Source organism: Helianthus annuus, chromosome 6, assembly GCF_002127325.2.
Source record: "Helianthus annuus cultivar XRQ/B chromosome 6, HanXRQr2.0-SUNRISE, whole genome shotgun sequence".
Classification (NCBI taxonomy): Eukaryota; Viridiplantae; Streptophyta; class Magnoliopsida; order Asterales; family Asteraceae; genus Helianthus; species Helianthus annuus.
This window is the reverse complement of record NC_035438.2, coordinates 22,879,013-22,890,477: the sequence shown is the minus strand read 5'-3', so window position 1 is coordinate 22,890,477 and position 11,465 is coordinate 22,879,013. Positions and strand designations below refer to the sequence as shown.

The 11,465-nt window shown below is 36.9% G+C and overlaps 1 protein-coding gene across 1 annotated transcript; it reads right to left on the bottom strand.

Annotated features, from left to right (window-relative positions):
* Positions 1-671: 671 nt before the first annotated feature.
* On the bottom strand, positions 672-1,625 carry LOC110864982 (50S ribosomal protein L16, chloroplastic). Its single transcript, XM_022114153.2, has one exon. It carries the CDS (start codon positions 1,524-1,526, stop codon positions 948-950), a length of 579 nt encoding a protein of 192 aa, XP_021969845.1. The 5' UTR covers positions 1,527-1,625; the 3' UTR covers positions 672-947.
* Positions 1,626-11,465: the final 9,840 nt, after the last annotated feature.

Genomic DNA, 11,465 nt, shown 5'->3' with positions numbered 1-11,465 from the left:
GTACAGTAACGGGTCGGGTCAAAAACTCAAAAAAGATGGTTCCCTCAAACCAAAACATCTAGTTATTACAATTAAGAAAACCATTTGGGTGATACTTTGAACCCGCTCCATTCCTTTAACGGGTCAAGTAAAAACATGTAACTTTGACAAAATAATTAAAAAAACATTTAAGTGAGCCTTTAAACACACTCCATTAACTTCACATGTTTGAAATACTTCTGTAAATGGTTAAAATTCATAAGAATGACTCTAATCCACTAAATTCATCAAAAGCTCATATATGTCTTCTGTAACCTAATCCTTAACAAAAGCCTCAAAACAAGCAGGGTAATCCTCTTCTGCAGATTTGCTTTATGACTTACATCCTACTTTCTAGAAGGAAAAAAAACATATACGGTAATTGTTTAATACTGGCATTAGTGCATTACATAAAATAGGTACTTTCCTTTTAACGGGTTGGATCAAAGCATCCAGTTTTTATGATCCACTTTCTTCATTTCACATGTTTAAAATACTTTTGTGGACGATTAAAACTCATTCAGGCGACTTTTGACCCGCTTAACCCATTCAACCTTCATCAAAAGCTCACAAATGTCTGTAACAGTGTAACCTAATCCATATCCCTACCGCCAAATAACAAGATAGACCCACAAATCACCAACCCACACAAGAATCAAGTTCCATGTTTAACTACTATCCAAACATGAAACACTTCAAGTCAGTTATGTACAGAATCAAATAACTAGGTTGTGCTAGCAAAACAAAGCTAATCAAAACTTCAAATTCAACATTCGACAATCGACATTCATCCCAGTTTACCGCCACCGTAAGGCACAGATATCAACAATCATATGATTATTAGCAAAACATGTAAGTTCATTCAACCATAAAAGCAATAAAACTAACCATAACAGAATCTTCAATCCAACAAACCCACCACCAACACTTCACCTAACCCCAATCTCTTTAACATTCGGATCCCGAACAATCGCTCTAGTCAACACAGGCATCTTACTTCCTGCAATCTCGATCGCCCGTTTCGCCAAACTCTCAGTCACACCCCCCATTTCATAAATTATCTGGCCTGCTTTAACCGGAGCCGCCCAATACGAAATCGCACCTTTCCCTCTTCCCATACGGACCTCTGCCGGTTTCGCCGTAACAGATTTGTACGGAAACACACGCACCCACACCTTTCCTCCTTTCCCGCCACGACGAACGTTCATCTGCAACGCTCTTCGCCCAGCTTCGATCTGTTTTGACGTGATTCTCGCCGGTTCCAGTACTTGAAGTGCGTATTTACCGAAGGCGATCTCGTTGCCGCCGTCACGGACGCCGTAGATTCGGCCTTTTCGGTATTTTGGGAACTTCATTTTTTGGATGTTGACGCCGTTGAAGTGTCTGACGGAGTGGTTGAGGGTGGTGGGGGTGAGGGTGGCGGCGGCGAGGGAGGTGGTGAGAGAGGTGATGGAGGGGCTGAGGAACGACGGTGATCGGAGGATCTTTGCTGCTAGTGCCATCGCCATTGATCTGGGGTTGAAAGCTAGGGTTTTGGATTTGGTACTTTTTGGCTGTTTGAGAAATTAGCTAGTTTGGGTGACTCGGTTTCAAGTATGTGTCAACTCGCAACTCAGTAGAAGAAAGAGCTAAAAGTTAAAAAGTGTATAAATTTTACAACTCCAATTTATATATACACGGTCTAATGAAAATGTATTAGCTTTGAACTGATTTGTTTTCGAACAAAATTTATGCTAAGACGTATATTAATTGAAAATATACATAAGAATAAGCATAAAAACATATTATATTTGACATGACTCATAAAATGTAAGCAAATTCGAACTTATACCGTATAATAAAAACGTATTATATTTTTTACCCGAATCGTTTCTAAACATTTCACACATATTAGAAAGTCGAGTCGGTCAAAAATCATTTCGCTAAAAAACAATATATATATATATATATATATATATATATATATATATATATATATATAGATATAGGGTGGGGTTCATGCGAGAACCACCTTTATTGCGAGAACCGCGAGAACCAATGTGAACGGATGGCAATTTTGTAAATAACAAAAAAAATTCTAGAAACCCCGCTCCCCTGATCAAACGATTCCGGACGTCAGCATTTAATTAAACTACGATAGATAATACAATTTCACGTCCAAAACCAAACACAAGTCTCCCAATCAATCGATTTTTCCCCAAAAAATCTCATAAACATCAATCTGATACTCACCGACGCTCACAATTCCAGCCATTCATCATCATTATTCGCCCTACGATCATCGTCGCTAGTCAATCGTCGACCGCAGATTAGTCATCGGCTCAAAATTAGGGCAAAAAACGGTCATAACGAATCGATTTAGGGCAAAACGGTCATAATCGGCATAATCGGTGAGGTTTATTGCACGAAGAGGGATATTACGAAGAACATAAGTCGTTGCATCGATTTACGAACTTGAAAGTTCATACAGCCGATGTAAGTTCATACTATGTAGGTTCATACAAAGTTCTTTGTGCTTGTTCATGTAGATTACAGCCGATTATGTGCTTGTTCATGTAGATTACAGCCGATGTAAGTAGATTACAGCCGATGTAAGTTCATACGATTATGTGTTTATGTTTGATTTGGAATGCACATGTGCATAATGTGATAACTTATGGTTTTGGTTCATATTTATGTTTGATTGGTATGCACATGTGCACAACGTGATAAATTATGTTTATAATTTATAGCCGACTTAATTTTTTGGGTCATTTATAGGTATGCATATGTGCATAATGTGATAACATATGTTTATATTGATAAATTATTTCATAGTTGTATGTATGCACATGTGCATAGTTGTAGTTGCATAGTTATACTTTTGCGCATGTGTTGGTTCATATATATTGTTGATAAGATATGTCATAGTTGTATGTATGCACATGTGCATAGTTGAAGTTGCATAGTACAAATTAGGGCACAATTTAGGGCATAAATTGAACAAAATCATTCATCATCGGTTACTGATTGTTATTACATTCAGTAATCGATTACAATATCATCGATTACCATTGATCGTCATGACCTAGAAATCAGAAATCGTTTCCATTTATTAATCGCTGATCGTCTATCTTTGCCAAATCTCAACTAGTCGCCAATCACGCCATCTAACACTCGGTAAGGCTTTGATTATTACCAGTAGATATATATATATTATTCTTTAGGTATCTTTTTTTATCAGTAATTTTGATTTCTATCAATGATTTATATGAACGTGATTCAAGTCGTTGATCGGTTAAATGTGCTTGTTATGTTATGGCACGGATCTTATACAGTGCCATAGCCGACCTAGTATGTATATGTGAACCAAATAAAGTTAATAATATCATTCATGTGCATAGTGAATTTGAGCAGATTTGTTTAGGATACGTGTATATGCTTTTGTGTAATTGGAATATGTCGGTGTGGTTGTTTTAGGTAATGCACATGTGCATAATGAACTTGAGCAGTTTTGTGTAAGATACGTGGTTTTTGTGTAATTAGGATATGATGGTGTCACTGTGATTTTGTGAAATTAGGATATGCTGGTGTTATTGTTTCATGTGATTCACATGTGCATAGCAAACATGAGCAGCTTTGTTTAATATTGGTGTATATGATTTTGTGTAATTAGATTTTGTTGATGTTGTTGTTTAAATTGATGCATATGTGCATATTGAATTTGAGCACATAACATTGAACTTTACATATGGATTGATTTTAAGCATCATTATAAGAATATGAGATGCACATGTGTATATTGATTCACAAGTGCATAATGACAATTATATATGATGCACATGTGCATATAGATGCACAAATACATATCGTTTATGGTGATGAAAAAAGTTGTTTAATGCACATACTAATTGAAATTGCATGTTTGATTATATTATGTTTCAATTATTATTGTAGGCAAAAAAAATGGAAAAAAGTGAAGAACAAATAACACTTTTGTTGAGATCGAATGACGAAGGGGCAACAAAACTGCCAGATGATAAGGAATGTGAATACAAAAGTGTTAAGTGAAAAGCCAAAAAAAGGTTGGTTATTAGTCGACGATGCAGTTGGTAATATATGCACATGTGCATCCAATTGTTACTTTCATGTTGAATGATGTTCTTTTATGGCATGTGCAATTACGACAGGAGAAAGAAATACACGGAATAGGACAAGTAAAAAGCACGATGTTGTTTGATTTGTTGAGTGTTAGGGTTTTTTATTAAAGCAAATCTGTTGATAAGGTCCATCATGTTAATGCACATGTGCATAGCTATACACATATGCATAACTTGCCAGTTAGTTTAATAAGGTCAATCATATTGATGCATATGCGTATAATTACGCACATGTGAATAATTTGATATAATAGGTTAATAATGTCATTCATGTTGATATAGTTTGCCATAATATGTTAACAATGTCATTTATGATGATGTACATGTGCATAGTTTGACAGAATAGATTTGTTACTAACTAATGTTAAATATGATTGGTCGTGGTAATACGAAATGGTAATACGAAATTTGATTTGGTAAGAGTTATTTTTTTACTAAAGCAAACCTATTGATTAGGCCAGTTATGTTACTGCACATGTGCATATTTATGCACATATGCATATTTTGTCAGATTAAGTTAATATGAATGTATTATGGCATATGCACAAGTGCATTATTACTTTAAAACATAAACATTGTACATATTATATGTATAATATGTTCATTGCACATGTGCATGCATGAAATAATTGATGTACTATATGTAATTTATGCAGGAAAAATATATTCGAAACGGCTCATGGATTGACAACAAGGACATATTTGATGAATATGTTGACATCTCGGAAAATGATAGACTAAGAGGCATTGAAACAGGAGGAGTGTTGGAAGATGCTTAGTAAATGGAAAGAAGAGCAGAAGGTGTGAGGTTGTGAACTAATGCAAATGTTATGTGTAGGTAGTTTGCGGACATGGAATACAGATGATAATGTTTGTTAATATATGATGTATTGTGTTGTTCGGTAGAGAAAATGTTGGTACTACACATGTGTAAAGATTGATATAGCATACATATTCGTATTGTAGTATTGTATAATGTATTACAATGGTTATATTTGTTAATTAGGATGTAATATGTTGTTTAGTATAGTATATGCCGGTGATGCATATGTGCAATAATGATTGTTGCTCGGATTATGTGATTAATAATGATTGTTGCTCGGATTATGTGATTCCTTATGATAAGGGTGTTATATATACGGGTTGTTACACAAAAGTTGTGTGATAGTGTGTTAAAGTTGGTAATGCACACGTGCATTAGTGAAAAAAACAATAAACATGTTAGTAATAAATATGTGTATATTTTGAAATATTGTATATTTGTTCATATCATATTAAGTATGTGGTACCCTATTACGTATGGGGTACCACATTGCATATGTTGTGGTACCCTATTACGTATGGGGTATCACATTACATATGTTGATGTATACGTAAAGGAAAACGGTTTATATGTAGTTAAAATATTCATGTATGCACATGTGCATTGGTCGAAACAATAATAATGTGTAGTGAAACATTAAACATGTATGCACATGTGCATTGTTCTGAACAATTACCATGTGGAGTGTACGTGGTACCCTATTATGTATGGGGTACCACATTACATATGTTGATGCATATGTAAAGGAAAACAAATTATATGCAGTTAAGATATTCATGTATGCACATGTGCATTGGTCGGTTAAGATATTCATGTATACACATGTGCATTGGTCGAAACAATAACAATGTGTGGTGAAACATTAAACATGTATACACGTGTGCATTGTTCGATGGGAAAAAAATGAAAACGTATTCTAGGCGGGTAAGTAAATGCCCAAAATGAATCATCCCACCTCCCAAAAACAACAAAGTAAACTCCATGTGAGCCACCTAATATGAAGAAATAAACCACGCAAAATGAAAGTCCGAAACAAATAACATGACTCACCCACGCAAAGTGAATACCATACTCATAATCCGCCCAAAATGCACAAATAAAATAAATAATTATTTTTATTAAAATGCACAAAATTAACCAGCTACAATTTACGCCAAAACAAACAAACCAAATATATAATTCTGAATAATTAACATTCATAGTTTTTCAAAGCTTATTCAAATACAATACCAAACTAACTCAATTTCTTGCTTTTATCTTTAAACTAATGTTAAAATAATCTAGCGCTTTTCGGCGGGCAGCGATGAAGTGTATCATCATCATATACATTGTTCGTTCGATTACTACTAAACACATACTGATGCAGATATGTTTCTCTTCGGATATACAATAATACTTGAGGCATAAAACATTTAGAGAGAGCTTGCTTAATTGAAGCATCCTGAATATATTGTGTTCCAATATCTGATGTCAAAAGTGTTCCTCTAAAACATCTCTGATTGATGCACCTCCAGTCCTGTATCATAAAGCTCATCTAAAGAACCATAAAAAATAGAAAGCCAAAAGAGTACAAAATTAGCATGAAAAGCATATACTCACACTAGTCGTATATTATTTAGTAGATGCACTTTAGTACCTGCAATGTTAAGGTTCTCATTAACTGTAAAAGGTTCTTTATTAAAAACAAAAAATAAACGAATTAATATTTTTACATATAACCAAAACTTCTAATTATGGTTCAGTAATAAAAGTGAACCATTCACACACTCGTACTCCCTCTTTTTAAAAAGAAAAATTCAAAAGATCATAGTGAACTAAAATCGACCTTACCTAATATGCAATGTATGAGGAAAGTGTAGAGAGCTAGGCTGTTGAAACCTCGGGAACTTCTTACCAATCTCAAACATTAAGAGAGGAAATGCAAACACGTCCAAACATTATCTACTGTTTTATTATGGTTATGTATCTGGCCTGTTTAATATGATATAATATAGTTTATACTTTATATGTATACTTTTGTACTTAAAAGGATTAGAAAAAAGAAACATAATGTTAGCAATAGATCACCTCACAGCAGACTCCCATGTCCCTTCAGCCATGTACATGAATGGTGATACTCTGAAATCTGGTTCATCTCTGAGTGCTGAACCCGATTTCATCCATCACATACCTACACAACCGCATACGTGTCAAAATAAAATCACACTTTCCTACTAGGCTACTACTAAGAGTAGTACAGGACATGTTTGATATTCTGTTCAAATGAGCACTATGTCGAACACATCAGTGGCATCAGTTTTGTTTACTGGCCCAATTCAAAACACATCATGCCACCGTCACCACTATCTCACACCTATGGTCACCACTTTCGATATCTTCCAACAGCCCTGGCATGATGTAAAATAATCATGTAAATAAAACTTAAAAACAAATTAAACAGAAAAGATACATGTGATTAAAAAACATAAACTAAATCAAGCAATAATATAATTAATTCAGATTCAATAATAAAACATACTCACATGAACTAGCTGTGAACGGTGGTTAGTCAACTGAAGTACGTCGATGATGGAGTTATAGTCGGAGTAGTTGTCGTTGTGGTGGTGAGAGTGATGTGTTAACGTCGATTAGGTAGCCATTGATGTTGCCGTCACGGATGCAGTCGCCGTGGATGCCGCCGTGAATTGGTAATGGTAACGTGTTGCACATGTGCAAGATGTATGTGACAACTCGTATCTTTCCCGGATCATTGACCGCGTGAGGGTTGTTTTAACGTTTGTTGTGTGTTATATCTATGAACTTATTGTGTGAACTAAATGAAATAATTCTGATTAATTATGACTTGTTGGGTTGCTAGTAAATGATTTGTTTTAAAAGAACACTTGGGTCGCATACCCCTACCCGATCACACACCCATTTTCTTTGGGTTAGCATACCTTTAGCCCAAACTCCATTTCTTATGTAATTGGATTCATGACTTGAACGAAGCCCAAAGGGGGCCCGGATAGTCCCTTTGCACATATAAACGAGAACGGGAACATGATACTGATGGTTTTGCCACAACACAATCGAACCCTAGTTTCCCATCCCTCTCTCTCTCTTGAACGACTCGACGGCAGCCCCAGGATCGAAGCCCTTCTTCCTCTCCTTGTCTCTTCTATATTCGGGTAAATAAATCACTTCCCTGTTAATTGATAAACTTGGTAGTATCTATACATGAGATGACACTTGATATGTTTTTGCTTGGTTGATTCGAACTCATGCTCTGATTGATATTGATGTTTGCACTAGAATGCTGTTAATAAACTAGGGTGTCTTAGTGTGAATAATTACGTAGAAATCTAATGTCGTTTTGGGATTAATGTTTCGTCGTTTGGGCAAATGGAATGGGGAAGGGTTGCACGTACAGTTGATCTCCACAACCCTTATATCATCAACTAACTCTTAAAAATAATTGCATGTGCATCTATTAATTGCATCTAAAAATCGGTCCAGTTATATGCTTCCTAGTAGTTGTCACACTTGTGTTGTCAGGTTGCATGTGAAGTCATGATAAACTAACCACGTGATAATGATCATTGCAGAATTGTCCATTGTTCATATAACTGCATGCGATTGTCATTAGTCTATGCTTGATATATGTGTTTTGAATGTTGATTTTATCCACTGATCACGTGATTAATATGAAAACTCGGAACGACCGATTATGATCATATAATTAAGAACATGGGGATTGGAGTTTCAACCTTGTCTCATCATCATCCTTGGTTAGTGCTTCACTTTGAATTATTAGTAATGATCGCTGCATGATGTATTTGTTGGGAGTGATAAAGGTTAGACTAATATCAATAATGGTAGTTGCATGAATGCTAGATATTGACTTTGTTTAGTGATGTTAGATGGGGGTGACGTGGTGATGTGATCACCATGTAGAAGCTTTATATTATTCATGCATGATGGTAGTGAATATGTGAACCCATGAACTGTCAACAATGATAATAAATAGTTAGTTTGAGTGGGTATTGAATTGTCAGCAGTTGTGATAATTAATTTTCGAAAATTTCTTTCTTGCTTGACTAATGTTATAATCGAGTAATAGCATGTTCGAACCGTAATTCCGAATAGGATGATGATATGTACATATGGAGTCAATGAACAGTGTTTGATTCGATTTGAATAACTTGTATGTATGCATGAACCGTATGAGTGAGATTAACTGTTGTGTGATGCATGATATTAACTGTCAAACACATCTGTGATACTGATTTCATGTGAAACTTTACGAACTGAAACTGATTGTACCGATAACCATGTTAGGACGCGATTGACCACTTTTAATTCAAGTAACTTTTGGTATAATCTGCCGAGCAAACCAAGGTGAGTTCATTGCATTTTCTCAAGCATGCGTCCCGGTGGTTTGGGACAACGGGTAAACATTTGGAAGGGAAACATTGGGTAAACAACTTAATCGGTTTTGGTTATTGCCTGGAGGGCAATGGGGGTAATTAGTTGATAGCGCTATTAGGTACTAATTATCTGGGTTTCACTATGGTTGTTTAGAGGCACACTCCTCGGTTACGTAAGGGCGGTTCCCCTAGGGTAACTAACTGGACAACATAGTGGGTTGCTAAGAGGCACACTCCTCGGTTACGTAAGGGCGTAGTCCCTAGGGTAACTAACTTGAGCAACATCGTAACGCACCATTGAATCGCATTAACATATAACTGGTAACACAACACGTAAGCAACACTTTGAACTCACCAGCGTAGTCTGACACACTTGTTTGCATGCTTGTAGGTCGTTAACGTTTGGAACATGGACTTGCTATCTGGGAGTGCTGGAGTGGTCATGGATCGAGACTCTTGGGTGATTTATAAACGTTACATTGATTTTGAATGTTATCATGAAACTATTACTAAACGAATTAATACATGCTTCCGCTACACAACTTTTGAGAATTGATAACATGTTGACATTTTATAATAGTAGTTAATGTCATGACTTATTTAATATCTATCATTGGTTCAATGTGATTGGTGGCTCGAACTCTGATGCGTAACACGCCTCGCGAGGTTTCCGCAGGTGGAATTTTGGGGGTGTTACAGTTGGTATCAGAGCCACTGGTTATAGTGAACTAGGTTTTAAAACGTTTTGTAAAACCAGACTATAACCGAACAACTTCGAAAATCGATCATGACACTCAGCTCCAGATTGCAAGGTTCGTCTCTCTCTCACTTTATGCATTGCTTTCTTAGTAGTCACACACTCACAGCATACATGAACTGAAACGTTTAACACCATAAGTGACTTGATAGTGTGACACTACTCTTCGACTCATGTAAACCATAGAACTGTGATATCATCTGTTGTGTTGTTTGAACGGGGGAAACTTCGAGCGCAAGCTAAGAGGCACTGAGATAAGCATGCAAATTGCCTTATTATTATGGGTGCACACTTAATAATAACGCGGGGTGCATGCAAGTCCCAGTGAGGCTTATCGAGCGTGAGAAGGGTTCTGCCTTACTATGTGTGAACTTGGTAGTACGTAAATATCAGTATGATACTTGACTCCTATCTCGTTTCGATTCCTAAATCGGTTTATTCCCAACTATAGAAACATGAGTGGACGAGGACACGGACGTGGTAACATCACCATGACTCAGGCTGAGTTGACTGACCTAATCAATACTCGCGTGGCTGAGGCATTAGCAGCCTATCAAGCTGGTACGGAATGTACCAAGTACTTTTTACTCTTATACCACGTACACGTCTTTTCATTCCTATAATGTGTTTCCTCCCGTTAATTAGGTCAACAAGCGCAACCTCAACCTAACCAGCCTGCGTGTACATTCAAAATGTTTATGGACTGTAAGCCACAGACCTTCACCGGGACTGAAGGGGCTGTGGGACTTCTAAGATGGTTCGAGAAAGCAGAGTCTGTGTTCGCTATCTGTAACTGTCCCGCTGGGGACAGGGTGAAATATGCTGCGGGTACCTTGGCTGATGGTGCCCTAACGTGGTGGAACGCCCAGGTACAGTTGTTGGGCATCGAGGCAGCGAATGCCACAACTTGGGAAGATTTTAAAGAACTGATCAGGGAGGAGTACTGTCCTCGGGACGAGGTCCAGAAATTGGAAAACGAATACTATAACTTGAAGATGGTTGGATCTGAAGTCGAAGCGTATGTGAAGCGATCGTATGAACTGGCCGACATGTGCCCAAACTTATCCCGACCTATGTCCCGGAGGATTGAGTTATTCATCAAAGGGTTGCCTTCGCGTGTGAAGAGCTTGGTCACTGCAGCCCATCTCAATGATTTGACACAGATTGTTCGTCTGACTCATAAGATTGTGGACCAAGAGGTGGAAAGCGAATCGTTACCTCCGCGTATTTCGGCCGCTACTGCTGCTACACCCACTGCCACTGCGTCCACTAATGATAACAAGCGAAAGTGGAGTGATCATGACAAAGCATCTGGTGCTGGC